The sequence below is a fragment of the Carcharodon carcharias genome, chromosome 17 (assembly GCF_017639515.1).
Source record: "Carcharodon carcharias isolate sCarCar2 chromosome 17, sCarCar2.pri, whole genome shotgun sequence".
Classification (NCBI taxonomy): domain Eukaryota; kingdom Metazoa; phylum Chordata; class Chondrichthyes; order Lamniformes; family Lamnidae; genus Carcharodon; species Carcharodon carcharias.
In genome coordinates, this window is record NC_054483.1 from 35,661,640 (window position 1) to 35,686,861 (window position 25,222).

The following is a 25,222-nucleotide window of genomic DNA, read 5'->3' on the forward strand; positions in this document are numbered from 1 at the left end:
TGAACCCTCAGCTCAGGTTCTGAATCAAGCACCCAGAGCAGCACACAATTTGCGGCTTTCTGTGAAACACCATTTTCAACATATGCAAAAGAAAACGATGCGCTTGGTAATGAATGCAAGCCAAATCACATAATCTCAGATGCCCAGACACTGCCCACACACTGCGACCATGCAGAAACCCATCTCAACCCCCAGCTTACACATGTTCACCAAGTGCAGGCTCACTCAACTCCACCATGCCGCAGCCCACCCCTGGACTCCCAAACACCTATCTTCCAAACATCAAACTGCAGACTCCCACGCTGCACATATTAACATCCTGCACAATCTGACCAGCAACATATCCATCACATTCCCTAACTGTGTAATCTCCCACAACAAACAAGATCAAGAAAACTATGTGTCGTCGGTCGTCGCCCTGCTACCCCCAAAACCTGGACTTCGTCTTGGTTGGGTTTCACTGCTTCTCTCTCCTGCTTTCCCGTCGGCAGTAAAGGTAGACATTGATAGGATGGACGTAGGTCAGTGTTACCAGGATGATTAATCCGATGTTCAGCTGCGTCAAAGAGGGCAAATAAAATGTAAAAAAATATATTCACGACATTGATACCTCTATCACTTCTCATCAAATCGTATTGGATGTTCTTAAGCGGCTAATATCTGGGACCTGAGACCTAAACCTAGAGTTCTTAAAGAGATTGCTGCAGTTCAAAGGTTGGTGGAAATTATTATTTCCCCAAATTTTTTAGATTAGAAACGATCTCATCAGATGGAAGGTTGTAAAATTTTGCGAAACTTTTCAAGAAAGGAGGAAGAGAAAACAAATGAAATAAATATGAACTGCAGGCCATTTCGTCGAACACCAATCTCTGGGGTAATGGTGTCACCTATTGTTAAGGAAACGTTAATAATTACTTCAAAAAATCATAGTACAATTAAGCCAAGTCAAGCTGGTTTTCCAAAGGTGATCCCTGTTTGACAAATTTATTGGAAAAATGTTTTAACGATGTTGCACTCATGGTAGATAATGGATACCAGCAGATGCTGTATACCTGGATATTCAACGGACATATAAAACTTTAGTAGGCAAGATAAGGGCATTGGAGTTTCACGGCTGTATGTGAGTGGTGGATAGAATATGCAAATGGATGGTTGATTGTTTAAAGGACAGAACACAAGTAAAGTGCACAAACCTGAGTTTTTCAAGCATACTATTAGTGAAAAGTGCCCTGTCATAAAGATCCGTGCTGGGGCCTCAGCTTTTTCCAATCAATATTGATGGCTTAGATGAAAATTCAATGAGTAATGTGCCTAGGTGTGCTGACGGTACAACGCTATGCAAAATGTTTATCTGTGGGTTTGGTACAAAGAGGCTGCAAAGAGATAGAGATGGTGTAAGTGAATTGGCCAGAAATCTGGATTTGGAAGTAAACGGAGTGGAGTGAGAAGTTGTAAACTTTGGTTCCAAGAGTAGGAAAGCATTTATTTTGTCCACAGATGTGTACCTTTTAAATGTTGGTTACGATAGAGACTTGGATGTGTTTTTCGATGAAGAACACAACTAATTCGCAGGCAGGTACAACAAACAAAAATGACCATTATTGGGATGTTGATCATTTTTGCAATTGGATTTAAATACAAAGACAAAGAAGTCTAGCTAAAATTGTGCAGGGTTACGTAGAAACCCCATCTGGAGTGTTGTGTGCACGTTTGGTCTCCATGTTTATGAATAACTATATGTTTGCATTGGCAGTGGAACATTGAACTCTCACTAAATTGATCCCTGAGATGAGAGTGTTGACCAGTTACGAGAGGCTGAGCAGGATTAGTCCATATCCCATGTAGTCTAGTAGAAATGGAGGCGACATAATTGAAACATATACATTTCTGATGAATCTAAGGTGGAGACTGAGGGATAGCTATCGGTAGACGCGGGAATCTAATACCCGGGGTCACGTTCTCACGTAAGGGGCCGACTATTTAGTGCTGAAATGAGAAGAAAATACTTCACGAAAATGGTTTTGGATCTTTGCAATTCTATACTCTGGAAGAATGTGGAGGTTTGCTGCTTGAAAACATTTAACTCCAGTATACATATATATATTTGTTTTCAGATTTCTGCCTCTTAAGGAGTCAGAGGATATAGGAGCGGCCAGAAAAATGGGGTTGAATCCCTACCTTAACCATAATTAACCTCCCTTAACCCTGATTAGCTGGGCTGGCTCGAGGGGTCAAGTGGACTACTGCTGCCCTGTTTCTTGCGTTCCTTTGTTTTTTCTGGTTCATAAAGTGGACCAGCAGAGTAGGCGGTCATTCATAGTTCCCTTGTCATCTCTTCCAAAACGAAATACAATTGGCTGAACTCCACAGCTATTTCGCAATATGCCTACTTTTTACCGCTTCAAAGTTATGTCCAAGCGTTTTCAGAGGCTGGTCTTATATCTCAATCACTTTCAGGCATTGAGTTTAAAATTCTAACCAGTCATTCCTTGAACATGTGCTTCCCTCATGCAAGTTCTTTTGCAAATCAGCATAAATATTTGCCCTCTGCTTATAGACACTGCTCACAGTGCAAATAGCTTCCCTTTTGATTCTATATCTAAATTCTTAATATTTTTGAACATAACCAACAAATGTGTTCTGAAAAGCCATCTGTTCAAAGGAACATAATCTCCTCATAGCTGTACAAAGCCCTCCCCGCTCTAAAAAAACTGTATACAATTCCTCATGTGCATTGATCAAGGCCTTCACATTCTTCCAAAATACTGGTGTCCAAAATTATACAGAAAGCTCCAGCTGGGACAGAACTAATGTTTTAGATAGGTAAAAAATTATCTCCATATTGTGCTGTTTCTTTTCCCATTGATGACATTCAGTGCCTCTAAGAGGTGGCGGGTGGTGGAAGATGGGCGGGTGGGCGGGGAGGGGTGCTGGGTCATTCGGGGATTTGAGGCTTGTGGAAAAGGAGTAACATTTAGCCCTGATTACTTAACTTGAACGTTCATCGACGTATAGCCTCTGGTTGATCTTATGTTCAATCTCACTCCCAGTCAGAAGCTATTTCTCTGTATCTTTATGTACTTATCTGTCTGTCTATCTATCTATCTATCTATCTATCTATCTGTCTCTCTTTCTGTCTATCTACTTACCTATCTATCTATCTAGCTACTTTCCAGCTCTCTACGCACATGTCTATCTATCTATTTATCCATCTGTAATGCCGCTGACCTCCCAATATTAAACGATACTCACATACAGTGGGTTGTGTTGTAAAGGTCCCTCAACCAGAGCAAACAAGGGGTACTCCAGCAGAGAGACAACTGCCGAGACAGCCAGTCCTAGGCCAAAGATTTTCCCGAAGTGGCAGGGAGGGAAGCTGCAGTAAAGAAGACGAGCAGACAAGCGGTTTTAGTGAATTATTTCATTTGCACAACAGAGAAAGGGATGATTCAAACAACAGATAAAGACACTGTTTACAGATAACATATTAACATGTCATATTTCTAAACGATGTATCTGCTCGCTTTTCCTTATATCGATCAGCGATATCCAATTAAACGCTCCTTGTGTTATTAATTACGTACTGTGACAAGGCTTGTTGACATTTCAGTGTACATGGGAATCCGAGTTGACTCCTTGTTTCAGAATCTCTCATGTCATAATATGACAGGAGTCTCAAAGGATCCTGGTCTCACAATTCCTGACTGTATGACCTGAGTTTAGTTGCGCGGATGTGGGGAGACTCCCTGGCTGTCACGGGTTTACTTACGTGATGGTGATGAATGAGGCATTTCCACCGAACAGGAATGCTCGATTGATCACTTGCAGGACGAAGGTCAGATACTGAACGTCCAGTGTAGGGATAGTGGCGAATATCGCGAAGAGAAGACACTGTGTGACCGTAATGGCCAGAGACAACACCGCAGATTTCATGTCAGCCAGTCTAATGGAACTGGCAGAACCTGAGGAGCAGCAAGAAAGACAATGAATGTCAAACACTAAGAATGCACTGGAGGATCTGTTAAATTACATTGGACCCAATGCAGGCGCATGGATAGGGGTGAATAACATTGCTGCACCGTCCCAGTGAAAAATGCGCCCATGCAATTCATCTGGTGGAAGAATTAATGATTAAGTTGGTGGCGAAATCGCTGATCCAAAGCCAACTCTGTTTAATTTGAAACAGATCGTTCTCATTAGTGTTAGAAATGCAGTCATCTACAATTGGAAATCAGTCTATCACATCCCTGAACAGACCCTGAGCAGAGTTTTAGGTGTGAGCCTGTGAATTATTTGCCACAACGTTCACTACATGTTTCCTGCTCCTGTAGCTACAATATGCACCTCCCTGCTTCATGTGAGTTTTTCATAGTTCATAGATGTTTACAGCTCAGAGTGAGGTTATTTGGTGCATCATGTCCACGCCAGTGAACAAAGACCTGGCTACACTAATCCAGTTTGCCAGTATGTGGGCCCTATGCCTGGAAGCTATTGTAACACAAACGATTGTGTAAATACTCCCAAAATGTGAGGTGAGGTTCTGACTCAAACATCATTACAGGCAATGTGTTCCAGACTCCCATCACTCTCTCGATTAAAAAGAAAACCTCTTGAAGGTCCCTCCTAGCCTTCAAGCTTTTACCTTAATTCTATGCTCTCTGGTTGGTTACCCCTCTACTGATGGAAAAAAAAATGCTTTCCTAATGCAACCTATCTAAGACACTGATAATCTTATATACACATATACCAGGTGCACTCTTAATCGTAACTGCTCCAATGAAAACAACGCCAGCCAATAAAGCATTTCCTCATAGTTCAGGGTCTCCAGCCCAGGCTGCATCTTGGTAAATCTCAACTGCACCCCTTCCATTGAAATCACACATTTTCTTCCATGTGGTGACCAGAACTGCACGCAACACTCCAATTGTGGACTAAACAGCGTTTTGTGCTGTTCCAGCATAACCTCCCTTGTATCTACACCTCGGATAATAAAGGCAAGTTTCCCATGTGCCTTCTCAACCAACTTACCTACCTACTCTGCTATCCTGATGGATCTGTGGATATGCACACCAATTTTCTCTTCAATGCTAAACCCCGAAATGATAATGAAGGCCACTCAATGATTGTAATGTCGTCCAATATCAGGCTTATAATCTCACTTGCTGGTGATTGCCATTGCCTGGCACTTGCGTGCAACGAATGTTTCCCGAGGCTAAATGTTGTCGTGGACGTGCTTCATATTCGTGCGGAAACCTACAGCAATTGCTTGAATGGCAGTGAAACTGAGCGTTAGCAAACTATCCTTCAACGTTCAAAGATCCTTCTGCTGGAAATGCCATCAATTAAACAATCAACGATAGATGGTCTTTGAAAAGTGCACTGTGATAGCCTAGTTTTGTGAATAAATGCAATAACAATATATAATTTAAAAAATATATATTATGTGCTAGATACGACTCTGGTCACTGCAGAGTTGAAACCCTCATTTCCATAGCTCCAAAGAAACAATCTTGGGAAGTGGACGTCGCTGGCTCGGCCAGAATTTACTGCACATTGCTAATTACCATGAGAGGCGGCGATGAGTCAGCTACCTTCTTGAACAGCTGTAGTCAATGTGGTGTTGGTGCATCCACAATGCTGTTAAGGAAGGAATTCCATAAATGACCCAGGGACGGTGAAGGAATGGCAATATATTTCCAAGTCAGGATGTTGTGTAGGTTGGAGGGTAAGATTCACTTGGTGGTTTTGTTTTTTATCTTGACGAGGCGCCTTGATGTCACTCTCTGTCAAATTTTACCAAGCCTATCACTCAGACCTCACATTTCATTGTAGCTCATTTTTTTTCCAGTTCTACACCAAGGTTATCATCAGGTGGTACAAGTGGAACCGAATATGAATAATGCTGAGCAAGTTTTGGTTGATAGTTCTGCAGACGGCACATTCCATTATTTTGCTCACGCAGAGCACTTTGGTGTTGTTGTGGCGGGGTGTGGGACAGTGGTAGTTGGCTGTGATTGATTTTGTTCTTCGATGTTCTACAGGCGATACTTGCCTGGGAAATTCTCAACATTTTTGTTTAAATGGCAGTGTTGCAGTTGCAGCTGGAGCGACTTGCTTTGGCAAGGAGCTGTCTCTGGTGAAGGCTCTTAATAGTACTAGAGCGAGAATATAGTAATCTCGATTTCCTTAGCTTTATCAGTGCCGTCAGCTTGGTTGCTTTCCTGTGTAATTAATTGGTTTTACAAGAAGACTAGCATCTCAGCTTGGTTGCTTTCCTGTGTAATTAATTGGTTTTACAAGAACACTAGCATCTCTGATTTGAAGTCTATGGAGTCTGTCCAGCTGAATGATCCACTGAGTGATTCAAATTGAAGGTGGTTTCAAATGCTTCCGTGACATGAATGGTCAACTTGCTTGATGGCAATTTTGAGGGTCGAATGAAGGATATGCTGGGCCATAAATTTGAATATAATGGTTAAAGTCAAATCCTCTGCTCATGACCCACAGCGCTTCATGTCCAGGTGTGACTTGCTACATTTATTTTAATAGGTCCCATTTAGCACACTGAAAAGTCCACATTCTATGGAAATAAGTTACCCAGTGTAAACACAGAACTCTATTTCACAACAACTTTGATGGGGTGACTCCTAACAACACAGTTCTGGACAGCGGATTCTCTAGAGGACATTAATGAAGGGATGGTCAAGCCAGATATTCCCTCGCATTGGTTCTCTAATTACCTGCCCTGGCCGAGTTAGCTACCAATATCAGCCAGGACTCGGCAAACATGATCAGAGCCTATGTGATGGGCTCTGCTGGATGGTTTACATTCTTCCTTCTTATTAGCCTGAACATTATCTAGAAGAGTTGTTCAGCATAGAGCAGCGCTGTTTCACATCATCTGGAAGAGTGGAGGGTAGAAATCAGCAGAAGGCTCCCTTGCCCACATGTGATGAGATGGCATGGGAGGGCATGTGGTCCAGAGTCCAGTTTCACCTCTCCAGTGATGCAGTTATTTGGCTGCTACTACTTCTTCTGATCTGTCATGCTGCTGTGACATGACTTATCCAGGGGCGGATATTGAGGGAGAAAAACACAAGGTGCTGGAAAAACTGGGCCTGCCTGGCAACATCGGTGCACAGAAGCAGAGACAAATGAGTCGAATATGACACTTCTTTGGAATTGATGCTGTGATGGAAGTGTCTGGGAGATTGTCTAAATGTTATGACTCATTAAATCTGGCGATTGTACACGTCCTCCAAAACACAAGGTGAAAAAACAAACTCCTCCACCTGCAAGGCCCCATTCAAGATAGGCACATTGCTGACTTGGAAATATGCTTTGTCACAATTTTTCACATGTGCTTCAGTGCTTGAAGAAGGCGTCCCAGCACAACCGTCTCAGGGGAAACTAGAGATTGGCACTGAATACTGGAAGTGACAGAAACAAACACACGTGATATATAAAAAAACACAGACACATCCATCCCAGGGATTCAACTGCATGAAATCCCTTCTACCAAATCAGTCCCATAGAGCAGGGACTTGCCCATATTTCTGGTACAATAATTGTACACCATGGAGAGAAACAGGGGGTTCTTCATTAAGATACGTGTTCCCCAGCATGACTCGTCCAACCAATGCCTCCATCTGGAGGCACATTTGACTCCTGTTCATAGGGTCCGAGGTTGATATGTCTGGGGCGGACTGAGTTTTACTGTCTGCATCAGCTGAGATTGGCATAGAATTAAATGTTCGCATCTTGATTAACTGAGACTGGGAATTTCTTAAATTTCAGATTCAATTTCTTCAGAGTGATGGAGCTGGATCTTCACAGTTCACTTCCTTATGCTGTGTGGGAGCTGAGAGTTCCTATTTTGATTAAGAGGTTCTCAGAGTGAGCACAAATAGCCTCACGTTTGCATGACTCGAAGCTGAGTTTGAGCTTTTCCCTCACACATATATTGAATGAGCCTGTGCTGGCACTGTCTGTTAATGGTTTGACCACTAGAAATGGGTAGGAAACTAAGTGTTCAAAGGTAGAGTAACTAAGATCTGGAGGGGGCTGAGTTCCCACACCTAGATTAAATGAGACCATTGTGAGTTGACTGAATAGACTTGGAATAAGTGTGAATTGGAGACAGTTGGGTTATGATAATTTGATTACCTTAGACTGGGAGATGGCTGAGTGATCATGCTTGGATTCCCTTTGGCTGAGGGAGAGCTGAGCGATTATATTTAGATTACCTGAGAGAGCGACTGGTGAATTTGCTTTCCTTTTGTTCCTGTCCATGATCAGCCCATTAAATGGAGAAAATAAGAGGCCACACAACTGTGTGAAGGCGAAGGCATTTGTAAACCGACTAACTGAGGATGAGAAACAGAGGCATATACAAATAGAAGGACGGTGACAGACATAGAATAACACACAGCACACAGAGCTGGAATGCATAAGCCGTGTATCTCTTGACCTCCTATGAATCACTTGTGCTGCCCCCACTCACTTTCTCCAACCCCCTTGCTGTCTCTTTTTCAGACTGTCTGCCCTGGTTCTCTCTGCTTAGTAACTCTCATGTCACTCACAGTTTCTTTCCATCCGCTCTCTCCGTTTACCCTCCCTCTGTCCTGGTGTTCTCCCCTAATTACCTGTCACTTCACAACCTCACCGTATTTGCTCTCTCTCGCCAATCGCACTCTCTCATCTCAGGTGGGCTCTCAAGGCTCATACTGTTCTCAAGTGCTGCCTAACAACTCAATCTCCCTGCACACGTGCCTTTCTCTCTGAATCTCTTTCGTTCTCCACATCTATTCTCTATTCGGCCATTTACTCTATTTACTCTGTCTCCCTATCTCTGTCTCTCTCCATCCACCCACTCACAACTCCCTGTGCTCAATTACCAACTCCACATCGAGCTCCTTCTTTCTACCTGATCTTTCTCTCCAGTCTCTTTCTTTCACCTTAATTGTTTATTTATGCTGCCTATGTCTCGCGCCTGAACAAGATCCCCCTATCTCCTCCACTCCCACTTCTTCCTGTCACTCCCGCTATCACTATTGTTATCACTTCCTGTCCCAAAGTGTCATCTTCACTTACTCTGTGCGTTAACTTTCACTTTTCATGCTTCTCCACTTAAATCCCCATATTCACTCTCCCAGATTCCCAGTTTTAGGTTACCTCACGCAGTCTTCCGATCTCCTCACTTTGCCAGTTTTCCTGATCCGTGCTTCTAACACTTCCTTCCCTGCAGTTCCTTATCTCTCCTAGTTTTTTATTTATTTCCTTTCCTTTTCTCATTATTTACACACACACCCTATTTTTCCACGCTCAGCCGTTCCCACTGGTCCTTTTCTCTTCCATGATCTTCTCCCAAAATTTCACCCATCGCTATCCCCCCTGCCATTTCCCCTACTTTTGCCATCTGTAAGTGTTCCATATCTCTTCTCCCACTCAATCCCCAACTGTCCCTTGTCTCTCTCTCTCTCTCTTTCTCTCTCTCTTTCTATCTCTATCCCTCTCCCTTCCTGTCTCCCTCATCGCCACAGTGTCCCTCCCCTGTGCTTTGTCCCTCCTCTATATGAAACTCAACGATTTGTTTATTCCTTTCTCCAAATTTCTTTCTCTATCCTCACTTCCTTCCAAAACTGCTCTCTATCGCCTTCCTCCTCTCCAGAAAAAAAAACTTTATTTCACTCCTCTTTGTCTCTTTTCTCCCTTTCTTGATACTGACGCTCACCTGTCTCTTTCTATGACTTTCTGTCCATCCTTGTCTCCTACTAATGATGTCCTGAATTCCCTGTGTCTCCACGTTCACACACCCCTTCCTCATTTTAGATCCTTCTTCCTCCCCCATTACCTCGTTTTGCTGCTTTCCCTCTCCCCGCCTCCCCCATTTGTTTTCCCCAAATAAGCAGTAACTCGCCTGAGCTCCATTACCTTTTAAAGAGTCACCATCAGCCAGCTGTGCAAGCATGGGGTTCAGTGTGCCGATATACAGATTGTGGAGGAGAGACATGACAGAGAGCCAAAACAGGTGGGTGAGGAAGATTTTGGTGAAGATGCAGCTTCTGAAGGAGGGAATCTGTTCCTCGTGCCCTGTTATGTCTCTAGCTGTAGGGGAAGAAATCACAGAGTTTAGCAGAGCGGCTATGGACCAATAACACAATACTGCATCACCTGGAAATTCACCGAAAGAAAATGAAGAACTGAAATGGCCTGCAGTAATTCCTCCCACGAGCATAACCTCCCTTCAGTGAACAGAAAGGGACAATTCGGCCCACGGTCCCCATGATTTTTCTTTGAAATATTCTATACGATTAGCCCAATTCCCCCCTTCATTGCTGTACCCCTACACATGCATATTTAACATTTTATTTCCCTTTTAAAAATGTGCCACTGAAACAGTGGTTTCAGGCATCACAATTCAGATCAGAATAAATTGCAATGTCAAAAGCTCTTCCAGTATATTTTCCCTCTTCTTCCTGCTTCAGCCTGTACCATCTTGGTAACATTTCTCCTGCCAACTTTACAAGTTTATAGCAGGAGGTTAGTGGTAGTTAAGTAGTCATGCAAAGGTCCAGGCTAATGATCTGTGGACATGGGAACAATCCCGCCTTGGTAGCTGGTGGGCTTTTAATGCAGTTAATGCACCTGGAATTATAAGCTTGTCTCTGCAAAGGTGATTATGAAGATCTCATCAATTGTTATAAAAACATATCTGTTTCAATCAAGCCCTGTCGGTGAGGAAATCTGCATTCTTACGAGGACTGGCCTACACGTGACTCAAGGCCCAGCAAGAGGTGGTTGTTTCTTAAATTCCCTGTTAAATTGCCGAGCAAGTCACTCACTTGAAGTGCAACCATGAATGGGCAATAAACGCAGGCTCTTGCCACAGACGTACACAGCCAATGAAAAGCATAGGATATAAAGAAACATGAATGTGGGACAGAAAAGAGCCGCACAAAAGAAAACAATATGGAAATTATAAATGGAGAGTGTAGGGGATGGAAACGAAATGGAGGGAACATAGGAGCATTGGAGAGAGTGATGAAAAAGAGAAGGATAGGGGAAGGCAATGAGAAAAGAGAACGGCATAGAGGCTTAATGGTAAGTGAGACATTGATTTGGAATAATGGGCGAGAAGGGGGTGATTTAGGGAAAAGCGTGGGAGAGGTGGAGAAAAAACGGGGACAGCGAGAAATGAAGGAAGAAGAAAGGAAAGTGAAAGCGGATGGGGATGGAGTGAGGAGGCAATTGGTGGCGAAGGTTGGAGGGAAGAGCGGATGAAGGAGTGCAGAAGGCGAGCACGGATCAAGGTTAACTTACCTTGTGGTTCAATAGGCTGTGGATTCATAGCATCAGTGCCGTCCACCTGCTCCTGTATTTCGCCCCTGTCTGCTTCTCCCTCTTGTATGCTGTCTTCCATGCTTACTTCCATCCCTCCCTGCCTCTCCCCTCTGTCCCCTTCCGGTTCTTCCTCTGTCTCGTTCTCCTCTTCCACCGTCCCATTGCCTCCAAGGTCTGGCCTCCTCTGAACTTCTGTGACCTCCTGAACGGATAATGAACCCGATCTGAACGTCTCACAAGTGATGCTGCCGAACAAAGCAAATAAATTCCCTAATTAAAGAAAGCATCACTGCAGCATTCGGCAGAAAAAAATGAATGATAAGCCGCTGATCCGAGCAGCTAATTTAGCGCAGTGAGCAGCAAGGTACACCATTGGTACAGTAACAAATTGCACAGTCTGGAAGCACAGGCCTGGAGCTGATAATCAGCAACAGGACAAGTGGCAGCAACAGGACTAAAGCAGGGGACTTTCAAATTATAATTCTCAATTTTTTTTTTTAGTTCTCGCAGAACCCTGCCTGAAAACACTGCCTCCTTCACCGACACAAAGCCTGAAAAAGAATTTATATTCCAGGGTACAACTCGATCCTGGGAATCTTGCATTCTACATACAAACCCACAAATACCTCGGTTTATAACGGGTATCTCATTCCTGAGTCTCTGGATTCTATTTAAGTTCCATCGAAACCTGTGGATCGGCTCTCAGTCTGCTAATAACACTTCTCTCCTCCTTACCCATAGTTGTACCCCTCCGGGAGGGGATAAGGAATATGTGTCCGGGGAAGCAGGAAGAAGGTCCGCAGGAGGTGGATGGAGCTGAGTGAGGTGATGAACAGGAACATGGACTTCATTGAGAATCGAACCTCGTACAAAACCTGGAAAGAGTCGAATGGGGTTCGGAATAAAGGAAGCGTTTTTTGAAAACAGAACATGCTTTACCCAAATCATTCACAATATTCTGCTTGCTTTCTCCACCCCACTCCTCTTCCCTCTGCAATCCTTACCCTGCACCAGAGATTCATGGGATGCCTGATTTTTTTCACGCCCATTCTCTTACTCCCTTCGCCTTCCTTGCACTCCCTCATTGTCTCTACTCTACAATGCATTTGCCTCTCCTCACCGCAAAAAACTTCCTCCAATTCCCGTTTCTCTCTCAATATCCCTTTCCCTGCTCTGCCTCTCTTTCATATGCCATTTCTCCCAGTACACCCTTTTTTTTCAACCTCTCGCTCTGTCTTTCTCTCTCTCTCTCACTCACTCTCTCTGTCTCTCTTTCTCTCTCCCCACGCCCTGGCCGTCAACTGCCTGTAAATAGTTTTCTTTCTCACTGCCTCTCTAAAAGTGCCACCCAATTTCTCTGCCCCCTTTGTTTCCAACTCTATGTGCTTCATTTTTTCTTCGATGCTCTGCAACCTCAGTGGTGCCTCCACCTTCAAACACACCGCCACGCTCTGCCTTCCCTCCTATCCCCAAAAGCAAGAAAGATTGGCTGAAGTTTGCCTTTTTCTAAAGCGATATCCATTTGTTTCAGTAGCCAAAGGCTGACCTTTCACCAAATGCAGTATGCTCAGTCCCCCAAAAGCTGCTTTACAAGATGTCTTGAATTATCCGCCCACAATCTGCTTTTGTGAGTCATTTATATGTCTGTGGTACTTTACAGCTATTGAATTTCTATAGTCCAAACAAATCCTGTTGGCCCGTTGTGCCTGTGTCGGCTCTTTCTAAGACCTATCCCATTGGTCCCTCGTTGCCGAAACTTATTTCTTGAAATTTATTTTTGAATCCGCTTGCCAGCCTCACCTTAACAAGCTGGTAAACGGCTGATGAAGAATCGAGAGCTCCATTGTATACGGTGATAATTGTGGAACGGTTGTTTCCAAATAAGTTTCCAACCTGGGGAAGAGACCAGAGTGACTTAGTTTTATGGAAAATGAAAGACGTGAGAGAAGGAGATGATTCGGCTTACCGTTTCTCTGGCGTTCGTCAATAACTGCATTGGCTAAACCGAATTTGCTGCAACTGCAGCTGTTTGCTCTTCTACTATGCATTCAGATATTTTGTTCTTAAAGTGGCGTCAGTTTCGGAAAATCTCGCACTTCCAACTAATGTGTTTCACTTCCAACCAAACTTCGGTTGAATTAGCAAAAAAAAAGCTGTTGCTTCTAAACATTCACTCAATAATTTTAAGTAAGTTCCTCATTGATTTGTTTTACCCATCTGGTATGTTAAGGGAGAAAACTTTATTTATTCTCTTAGATCCCAAATAAGTATATGCACCTCAATAAAGTTTTCTCTTTGTTTCCTCTGCTATGAGAAAAATATGCCCCGCTCACCTCATGTTTCCTTGAGCTATTTCTTTTACAGTCCTGGCAAAATCGCCTTCTGCACTCTCTACAGTGGAACGACCTTTTTCCATGAGAGTTGTGACCACAACTGTTTAAAGCACTGAAGCTCTGCTTCAAATAGCAGCACGTCCCTGTTTTTGTTTCAGATTTCCAGCTTCCATATTATTTTGCTTTTAGAGTCTTTTTTCTTCTTGTCTGTGAATCCGCTGGTAAGGTGAAGCAAGTGATATACCCTCCAAAGCATATTAACGACTTTCCCTGTAACATTTAAGGTTCCTTAGACATGGAAACTTAGAACCCTCTCCTCCTCCATATTAGTCAATACGCCTCGATTTATCACCTGGTTGCCTGTTGGTTTAGTAGGTGTCGCCCCTGTGTCTGAGCCAGAGCTGTGTTTCAAACTGTCATTCAGGACTTGTGGCTGTGGAACATCATATCATGGCACAGTTCAAAAACCTTTCACTCTGTTCCAAACAAAGTGCACACAAGTTGTGTGTGTGAATAAGGGCAAGTATAAAGTATTTTCCATTACATTTTTGCACCTCTCAAACAGCAGCACCACAAACCTTTCCGCATTGAATTCATTTTTTCCAATACTGTGCCAAATGGCCGACTATCTATATCTTTCAGAAGTCGAAATCTGTCCTCCTAAAGCATTCTCACTGTCAACCAGTTGGCTTGTTTTAATATTGTTAAATATATTCGACATCTTCCCTAAAAGTGACCCTAAATCTTTATTTTTAAAATAAAACTGCAAATAACATCGGCCAAGAACGGAACAAGCCGAACTCCATGAGAAACATGTCTCCATGCGAAAAAGAGTGGCAACAATTAAGCGTTGCTTCCGACCAAAAAAAAACTAACCTTAGGCATAATTTGAGTCAATTTTTGATTCAATAAAAATAATCAGTTTTACTGCCAGCTCTTACAAACACTTGAAGCCACTTGTTCAATCTTGGCGCTGCAGAGATCAGGGAAGGCCCACTATCACTCTCAGTCAGTTCGCAACTAGTGTGGCACGAAGCTACACATCAAGAGCCAGAATGACAGAGAATCCAAGCCCAGCCGATGTTTTGAGTCCCTAATCAAAACTTCTGTTGATGCCGAGCTCCACCTAAAAAGCAGGAACGGCCAAGATTCGATTATCGGCTCCTGCTATCTTAGATTGATCTCAAATTGTGTTGCATTGAGCCCCCACACTAAGAGCCAACGCTAAATAAAATAAGCCTATCTATGCGTGTGCTGTGTTCACCGGGTGTCACAGAAGGTCGGTTACTGAGGACCTACGCACACAGAGCAACAAGAACTCATGTCCAAAGACTGGTTGTGCTGTGTTCACTGCCTCTTACACACGATGCGTTACTTAGCCCTCAAAGTTCCAAAGCAACAACATACAGCATCAAATTGTTGCTTGTGTTGTGTTTGCCAGATCTCAGACAGAGAGTGGTACTGAACTCCTCATGAGATTAAAAAAAAAGTGAGCAGTGTAAACGAAGGCTCAAGTATTGTTCTGGCTATGTTAGCCTGGCCTCAGGTACGATTTGCCACTGAACGCCACCAAGAGGCAAAGCAGGACAAGGAAAAGCTGTATCACTGGCCTAAACAAAAACAGAATTACCTGGAAAAACTCAGCAGGTCTGGAGCATTGGCGGAGAAGAAAAGAGTTGACGTTTCGAGTCTTCATGACCCTTCCACAGGTAATTCTGTTTTTGTTTTGGATTTCCAGCATCCGCAGTTTTTTGTTTTTATCTCTGTATCACTGGCCTATACGGGTTATCCTTTCATTAAAACATGGCAGGATAGGCTCAGACAGCAGATGACATCAGTTGTATAAAAAAAAAACTTGAGCACATTCTTTCGACGTTCTGCTCCATGGGGAATAATACAGAATACACTCCAATATTACAATTTGATTAAAAAGTAGACGTCCTTTTCCACCACTTCTTTCCTCATCTCAGGTCTTCCCGGATGCTTCACAACCAACGAAGGCACCTTTAAAAATTAGTCATTTAGGTCAAGTTGGGAATGTAGTCGCCCAACTGCCCACAATTTCCACAAACAATAGAGTGACCAATTGCTACAGAATCGGTCTCACTGATGTTGTTTCAGTCTTCAATATTGGTCACTTGACTCTGCGGAGAACTCGTCATCGAATATTCTACGTGAAATTTCACTTCCAACCGAAAGTGCAATGGGCCTTTGTTTAACGTCTCAGACAATGTAGAATCTCCAGCACTGAAGTCCTCCATCACCACTTTCCGCCATTAGTGCAGCGCTCACAATATGCCATGCATTCAATAGTGCGTTGCGGCCTCAGTACATTTTTTTTGTTCTATCCCCTACCATGGTACATTACCTGGATGTTTGTAATGAAGAGAAGGATTCCTCCAATGGCCATAAGAAAGAGTGCAGGAAACAAAAGCGTTGAGGAAGCTGCAACATAAGGCGAAAGTGAGTTTGAGAATGCTGAATGAACTTTCATTTATACAGTGACATTCACGACCTCAGCTCACACCAAAACATTTAAGGGACAATGTTATTATCTATTTTGACTTGTAATCATTACTAATAATATAGGATGCACGGCACTCACTTCTGGCAGGGTAAGATCCCCGCCCCCTTATCCCCAATCCCCACACCCACCCGATTAAAAAAAAACTGGCACTGTTGTGAAAACTAGTAATTGACTCTGATCTTCAGGTTAATGGTAATTTCACAGGGCTCAATGCAGAGCATTATTAAAGCACGGCCTTAGCTTTCCCCGCTCTCCCAGGCGAAAATTCTTGTCACAGAGCGATTAACAAGACATCATGCTTGGGATCATGGTAGGTGATTCGCCATTGAAGTCATTTCCTCTCTTGATGACAGCATACATCTTTTAAAAGTCGACGTGCTTGCTGTGTTATCTGTCTTTATTAAAAATCTGAAGGTTATTTCTTATTAACTGTTTTTAATGGTTAACTGTGTTTGGTTCTGCTGTGAGTTCGGCAGGGTTTGTAATTGGAGCGCACATAGTTGATTTTCGTCTTTTTCAGCTGCGGTGATGCGGATAGTGGTGGGTGAGGCGCGTGGCTATGATATATTTTCCACTGGAGGTGTGGTAGGGTGATCATTGTCAGGGGTGGGGAGAATTATCTATCTGAGTGGTGGGTGGGGTGGGAGGGGGGCGGTGATAGTCCTCGGAAGTGGGTGAATGGTGCACTAGGGTTGAAGGTATGGGGTGTTTGAGCATTTTCATGAGAGGTTAAAGAGTTGAAGCATGGCGAGGCAGCAACAGGTTCTGCCTTGTCGATAGTGCATGAGTTTGAGCATTGTCATCAGAGGGGCTGAGGTGGTTTGCAATGTCGGGAGGGTTGGTAAAGGGGTTAAAATAATCTGGGGTGCGGTGTCAACGTTGTTCGGAGGGGATGAAGTGGTTAGCAGTCGAGATGCTACGGGGCACCAGCTTTGTCGGGCATGGGGTGTTTGTTGAGAGACCAGAGCGCTGCTGGCTAGAAATTGTTTCCTGGGACTGTTGAGAGTGCATGAGCGTTGTCCATGGCATGCGAGGTGAGTGAGATTTGCATGCTAAATCAGAGGATGAGAATTGTCCGGTATTTAGGGTGCTGTAACGTCTCGGTTGAGCAGAGTGGAGCAATGCCGGGAGCAGAGAGGGCGGGTGGTGGGGTGAGAAGCTCTAGAGTTTATCGGAGGTGCTGGGGGCTGAGCATTGTGAAGTGAGTACAGGCAGTGCAAAATCAGCATTTGTTCCGAGCAAGCTGAGGAGATTGTTGTAGAACAGCAGCAAACTGCCTTTGTACAACGAAACTATGCTTCTACAAGCCTTCTCATCAGCACTCTCTTCTGCTGCAGTGAATTTTGGGCATGGTATTATAAGGAAAAGGAAAAGCTGACCAGTGACCACCTTCGCTGTCGACATGCCTGCTTCGAATCTGTTCCAACGGGAACTTTCCACAACTCAGAGGCCCTGGACCATGCTATTTCAATTACCATGAACTCATTGCTAAGTAAATGACAACTATGAATGACGATTCATTTAGGCAAATAGATTCTCCAAGATGACTTGCCAACTTGGACACGTCATGCTTGTCATCAATGCATGCCATGTAATGACACCTGCGAGTGTTATGTCAGGATCGGGGGCATTGATGCTGTCACAGGGAAGCAATCGCTGATGGTCGATAGAGGCTGGCAAATGCAGAGTGATCTCCGAGTGACAAGACACATGGAAGACAATGAGTCTCCAATGCTGGCTCTCCATATCTTCAGTTTTCCGATTTTACTTCCCGGAAATATTCCAGTAGCCCTGCACATTCTTATTCTTTCTCGTTATTAGACTACTTCTCTCTCGTTGGTCTTGTCTGAATCTGCCTCCTCAACGTTCTCAGGCTTTGCATTCAAGATCTGAAATGGTTGCTGCATGGATGTATTTCCTCATTTTGACAGTGGTTCTGTTGTCCATAAATGTCCTTAAATCTGTGCCCCCTTATTCTCGATCCTTCAACCATTGGGAAGAATTTTCCTGTTATTCTCAGCCCATAATGCTAAGAAATCTGTGCGCCTCTATCAAACCTCCATTCTAACTTCTTCTTGGCAAGGAAAAAATCTGAGCCTTGAAGTCTATGTAAATTTCTCAATGTCCTCATCTTTGGAACCATTTCCATGTTGATTTTCTTTTCATTATTCAATGCAACTTTGCTCTGACTGGCTCTGGCTGCATTTTATTCTCCAAAAATTAATTGCCCTTGAGGAGATGGCACTGAGCTGACTTCTTGAACTTCTGAAGTCCATCGGGAACTGGTACACCTACAGTGCTGATAGGGTGGGAGATCCTGGGTAATGGCTCAGCGACAATGAAGGAATGGCGATGTTGCTTGAAGTCAGAATAGTGAGTCGTTTGGTGGGGAATTTCCAGTTGCTGGTGTTCCCAAGAACTTGCAGTGCCGTTGTCCTTCCAGGTGGCAGGGGCTGCAGGTTTGTAATGTGTTTTCAAAGGAGACTTGATGAATGGTCACATTGCATTTTAGAGACGGTGCACAGTGCTGCAACTGTGCGTTGATGGTGGGGGTAGTGGATGATGGATGAGGTGCCCATCAAAACGGCTGCTCTGTCCTCGATGATGACGAACCTCTTGAATGTTGTTGGACCCCTTGTCTTGTTAGCAAGTGGCGATTATCCTATCAGGTTCTTGACTTGTGACTTGTAGATGGCAAACAGGTATTTGGGAGTTAGGTTTTTTGTCATGCGCTGCAGTTTTACTCGACTCTGACCTCTCCTTGTAGCCACAGAATTTGCAAGAGTCAAGTTCAACTCTGGTCAATGGTTACAACCAGATTGTTGATAGTGCGGCATTTAGAGATGTTGCGATCATTGGATTTCAAGGTGAAATATTTGGATTGTCTTTTGATGGAGATAATCCTCACCTGGCACTTCCATAGAGCGAACATTATTTCATTATGAGCCCAAGCCAAAATGCTTTCCAGGCCTTGCTGCATATTGGTACGGACTTCTTCAGTTGCTGAGCAGTCATGAATGGTGCTGAACATTGTGCAAATACAGACGATCATCTCCACTCTGAACTTGTGATGAATGAATTTCCTTAACGAAGCGGCTGATAATGTTTCAGCCTGCCACAATATCCTCAGGAAACAATTTAGTGATGTCTGGAACTGAGGCAATTAACCTTCAGCAACTAAAATTATCTTCCATTATGCTCGGGGTGCTTCCAACTGTTGGTGTCTTTATGCCCTAATTCCCATTGACTCTAGTTGTGCTTGGTCTCCTTGATGTCACACTTGATCAAACACCCCTCGATGCCAAGGCATTCAGTCTGAATTCAACTGTTGCGTGCAGTCCATTGACATATTTGGATTAACTCTATAATAAGGCTTTAATTCTTCTCTCTCTGTCTCTCTCTCCCTCTCTCTCTTTCTCTTTAATGTCTTCAGGTATTTCCTAAATATTGTTGCCCAGAGGTGGGGACAATCATGAAATTAATCCGAATTGGTATTTTATAAAAGCTTAATGTAACCTCAAAGCCTCCGTTCTCTATGCCCGTTTAATAAAAGTAGAATGTCCTCTGCTATATTAAGAGCGCTCTGAACAGGTCCTGCCACCTTCAAGGTATATGCTCAAAAACAGCCACGTCCTGCACGGCCTTGACAACCTCCTTTATATTATTTCATATTGTATCTTCTCCTTCTTTCACTGAGTATGGATCAGTTCTCCCTTTTCTTTATTGCGTTTCAACTGCCACTTGCCTGTTCATCCCACCACCTGCATATGATTTATTGAATCAATGCACCAATCTCCTCACTGTTCACGTTGCTTTAACAAGTGTTAATGCTGCTTTCTGGGAAGGGCAAATGGACTGACAGTGTATACAGGAGAATTCCATGACTTTTCTTTCTTCCCTCTGAAAAGAAAACATTCCTTAAACTCTGAGTTAGTTTCTTGCCATTCAGGCAATTTCGTATTATTGTTGCATCTGTCACTATATTCCCTGATTTCTCAACTTTCCGCCAAATCTGGTTTGAATCACATTATACAAAAATGTTTTTCGGAACTCAGTGTCCACATCATCAAGAGCAATGCTCTCACCAAACAGTTGTATTATCTCAGCGACAAAAGTATCATCGTCAATTTGGTTCAGCGCGACTTCTTCTTAACCAATACATGCTGGCTTTTCTTAAATGACACAATTTCACCCAGGTGACTATTAATTTTCCTTTCTAAAAACTTCCCCAGGACCAACGATAAACCTCATGGCCAGCAATTGCTAAGGTTATATTTGAAACTTTGTGCATTAAGGAAGGAACATATGAAGTTCAGCAGCCATCTTGCACCATGCTTGATTCAAAGGAATTCTGGAAAATTATCGCCAGTGCCAGCATATTTTCGACTCTCATTTCACTTAGTGTGCTCGTATGCAATCAATTCGGTGCAGGTGATTTATCAATTTTATACAGAGACAGTCTGTCCAACAATTTTATCGATTTTAAGCACTTCACTTCCTGAGTTACCTGGTCTTCCAGAATGACCCATGTGGTATTTTGTTTCTTGATTAAGACAAATGCATAATTTTTTTCATTTAATACCTAAGCCATTTCACTGCTTCCACGTGTAAATCTCCTTTTTGTTCCCTGATCGACCATAAACCTCCTTCAAACCTCCCCACCACCCCCAATTAATATTTTATGTGTCGATAAAAGTATTTTGGAGCTAACGTTATGCCAGTTCAATGTCTTTGTTCGTAATATGTTTTTCCTACTTACACTTTTACTACCCTCCCTTCCTTACTCTGATTCAAGTTCCTATCCATCTCCCAGTGGTGCCGTTGGAAGAACTGAACGGAGCTAGACTCACCAGCAGTGGAAAAGGCCATCATGAGAGTGGCAGTGGTATAGATACATCTGAGGAGCAAAATAAAAAACAAATTAATTAATTTAAACTGAGCCTCACCCTGACCACCATCCTCATCCCATTCACGCCCGCCTGTGAATAGCGTGAATTCTAATTTCTCCAGCGACATTCACGGCATCAAGATTTCCCAAATCTCTTTGCTAACAAGGGACTTCTAAAGATTGCGTGGCCAAATAATTTTTACATAACTCACTTATAAATTCCTTGTTTGGATCTCAGCTTGGACACTGTGTTCCATTCTGAGCACCACGCTTCAGGAAACATATCATGGCCTTGGAGAGGATAAGAGCAATTCACCGGAATGATACCAGAGATGATGGTTCAAAATTAATGTGTAGATGAGATTATTCCTCTTGGATCATTGAGGATTAAGGATAACTTTAACAGAGGTGCTTCAAATTATGGGGAACATGATGAGGTGTGTAATTACGTGCTCACTGCCTTCCTCTTCAGCAAATGCAGCAGGGGCAATCAAGCTAGAGTGGAGCTCCGAAGCCATACTCTTGTGATGTTTAGACATGACCACAAAACCTGAAACCATCTTCTCATGAGAAAGAGTGCTGTCTAGCATTTGATGAATTAAGAAGGGGCAAAAACTGTTTTATGAGTCGCAGGAGGTAGGCTAACTGATTAAAAAATAATTGGCAACTCGAGTAGAGGGAGGATGAGATTGAATTAATTCATTCACACTGTTGTTAAGAGCTGAACGCAGAATATTAAAGAGCACAGGAAAACCTTCCAATGGAAATTTTAAAAGGCAATTTGACATCTTAAATAGATGACTAATTTGCCAATTGAAAAGCTTAGGTTTTGGAGACAATTTTGAAGCTCGAATCAGTAACCAGCCGGGGCACAATCGATCAAATGGCATCCTTCTCTATTAGAACAATTTGTAATTCTGAGACTTTGCTGTTGATGCAATTTTACAAAAAAAGAGGAATTTGCTCTGCAAATTTCAGCATTCCGCTCGCACCTCACTAAAAGCTTGCCTACAAGTTAATACCCTATGACGCAATTCAGTGGTCCCATGACAGTGGCAGCAAATCTTAGTAACTGTGTAAAGCTCTGTCTGAATTACACTGAAGGTAAATTGCCCACTTTTTACCCAGTGAAAGCACTGAAGGCACCGAAAGCAGGAACATCACTTATCAGATATTGAGTTAAAATCCCTTAAATTGTCCTCACTGAGTGCCCAACCCAACTACACACAGATCCTACACACACACACACACACACACACACACACACACACACACACACACACACACACACACACACACACACACACAAGCACACCAGTGCCAGCATTGTGCTGTTGCTAGTGCTAGCATTTACCAGGAATTTGTAAAGGTTTATCGTGGCTTCCTTTTTTGTCTTCCATATTGCTACTGACAAAAAATGTATCTTGCATACATAGTAAACTTTCTTAGCAAATGACTCCGATATTTTCTAAGACCTTTGCCAATGTGCCTCTGGCTTCTTTTCAATAGCAAGCTCTTCAAAATGTGCATATTCCTGGCACTTCAGGTTGATTCTCGCCATCTGTATCCTTCATAATTATTCGTATTAGGTTATATCTTCCACATCTCTTCCCATTTCAGCAGTCCGGCAGGTCCACTTGATATCTGCTACTGAACATCTTATGATTTACTACAGTGAAATTGTAGAACCATTCCCAATTCAAGATTTCGCTTGTTTGCTGCATTGTATCCCTTAGCCAGCTTCATAGCAAAGTAATGTGCTTCTCTTTGGAGTTTTTTTTTCTGAATGAATGAATTAGATGATACGTTCTGTATTTCCTGATTATTTTCCTGTGCAAACATGGCCCTGGAGCTCTGTGGAACCTTTTTGTTCCTTTGCTCCCTCTCTCTGCCCTATCTCCACTGCTTTCTGTCCATCACTAGCTCATCCTCCTCCCTGGTTCTTTCTTTCTCACCCAATTTATAACCCTTCCCGCCCCTGAGCCCTTCTCTCCTCTCATTTTCCTTCTTCGACTTATCTCTTCATCAGCCCAAATTGCTGGTAATGCTCTGCCCCACCACCCAAGCTCTGCAGCGCTTCCTTCTCCTCCTGACCTGCCCCTCACCCTTCTGCTCCTCCTCCTAATGATGCTTCACACTCCTCTTCATTCTGCTGGCTTACAACCCGCCCCCTGCCCGGATTGCACATCTTCCCTCCTAGACATCTCGACTCCTTCACCAGATTTCCCTTGCACATCTTGAGGCACCTCATCCTGGACCTGTCACTTCACTCACTGTCATCTTCCCCCCACCAAGCGACATAGAACCTGCAATATCAGCAAAGGTGTGAGTACTTACATGGCCAAGATGCGGGTGGCCATGGTGCCAAAGTAGTCAAACAGGGCACCACTGGGGAAGGCTAGGAAGTTGAATGCGAAAGAGGCAATGGTGAAGACGAGGGATAAATGTTCGTCCTGCAGATCACAGCCAACTGACAGAGAAACAACATGAATGTGCGTCAGAAAGAAATTGTGAGTGGAGAAAAATAATAACTTAAGCACCCGTCCCAAACTTATGATGTTCCAAATCATGTGACGACTGACCAAATGCGTTTGAACTAAGGGAGCAGATTTGAGAAACATTGCTTTGCTTCCTTTCATCCTGTATTGGCATGTTCCTACGCCCCTCTTCCTCAATCCATTCATCGTGCTCATTCTCACCCCTCTCCTCTCTATACTCATCTCAGTCCTTACCGCCCCTCCTCACCATTCACACTCTTACCATCAGCTTTGCCCCCCAGTCCTGCCACTCCCATTCACTAACACTTCTCAGCCCTGTCCAGTATTGTCCCAATAAAACTGTTCCCCAGACTCCTCCATTTTCCCTCTATCTGTTTCGTTCCCTCACTCTCCCCTCCATCTCTTCAATCATCTTCATCTACCCCTCTCACTCCATTCAGTTTCATCTGCCCCTCAGCCTCTCCCATTTCACTCCCACGCCTTCTGCTCCCCCGCCCTCGACACTTCCATTGTTGTCCTCATTACTTCACCATGGCTCCATCTCCGCCTCTTCCTCAGACTCTGCCAACAACCCTCTCCGTCCCTATCTACCCATTGCCTTTACACTATTACTTTCCTCCATCTCTCTCTTGCCTGATTCCATGTTCAATCTCCATGATTCGCTCCCTTTGCGTCCACTTAGACTTCCTCACTCATTATATTTATTCTACATCCCTTTCTCATAAATCCATTCAGTCCTTTGTGACCCTCCCTCTTGTACACTGAATCATCTTCTCTGGTAAACTTTTCGCCCACCCTTATCCATCTCTCTCAATCTCGTCCTGCACCTATTCCTTTTCTACCTTTATACTATTGGCTTTCTCTAGCTATTCATCTCCTTAGCTCTGCCAATTTCCCTCACCTAACCCTCCCTCTTTATCTCCTCTTTCTTTGGTCCCGCCTCCATTACATTTTCCTCATCTTTTCTGTAAGCTTCACCATCCCACTACATACGCCCCCCGCCACCTATTTCAATATATTCTCTCTCTCTCTCTCTCTCTCTCCCCCTCTGTCGAAGAACTTACACAAACCTAACACTTACATGTGCCATTCCTTGCTCCGGCTATGCTGGAGTTGGAGTTGTTCAGTGCAGCACAGAGTTCGAGGAAATATTTCTCCTTCTTCAGCACGAAGACGAGTGAGACCCAACCATATATCACCCCCGTGAAGCCGAGGCACTCTAATATCCCTGTGGCAAAGCTCAAGTACCACTTTAATCTCTTGGCAAACTGATGCATTTCCCACTTCTCATTGAAAACTGTCTTCAATATCTTGGCATCTTCTTCTTACTTTGCCTTAAACAAACAACGAAATCCTATTTGTAGCAAATCTTTCACAACCCCAGGGCACACAAATAATGTTAGTGTGTTTACGAAGTGTATTTGTTTGTGCACCCTTGGAAATCCATCATCCACTTTGGGCAAAACAAGACATCACAAAGAGCGATATTACAATGTTTGCTCCTTTACTTTATACGAAGCTTGTTTTTTGTTTAGTTTTGGGCCTAAGATCATTGGGAAGAGCTCAACTGTTCTTCTTATAGAAGGGCCGATGGAGCCCTTCAGGCCAACTGATAAGGAAGATTCGGCTATAT

The 25,222-nt window shown here is 43.5% G+C and overlaps 1 protein-coding gene across 1 annotated transcript; it reads right to left on the reverse strand.

Annotated features, from left to right (window-relative positions):
• Nucleotides 1–325: 325 nt before the first annotated feature.
• Nucleotides 326–24,866, reverse strand: LOC121289628 (solute carrier family 43 member 3-like). Its single transcript, XM_041209259.1, has 12 exons — nt 24,671–24,866; nt 23,429–23,561; nt 21,054–21,100; nt 16,045–16,121; nt 13,144–13,236; nt 12,079–12,218; nt 11,323–11,588; nt 9,934–10,107; nt 8,247–8,366; nt 3,770–3,962; nt 3,253–3,376; nt 326–556 (listed from the first exon to the last, which is right to left on the reverse strand). Exons 1-12 carry the CDS (start codon nt 24,864–24,866, stop codon nt 458–460), a joined length of 1,662 nt encoding a protein of 553 aa, XP_041065193.1. The 3' UTR covers nt 326–457.
• Nucleotides 24,867–25,222: the final 356 nt, after the last annotated feature.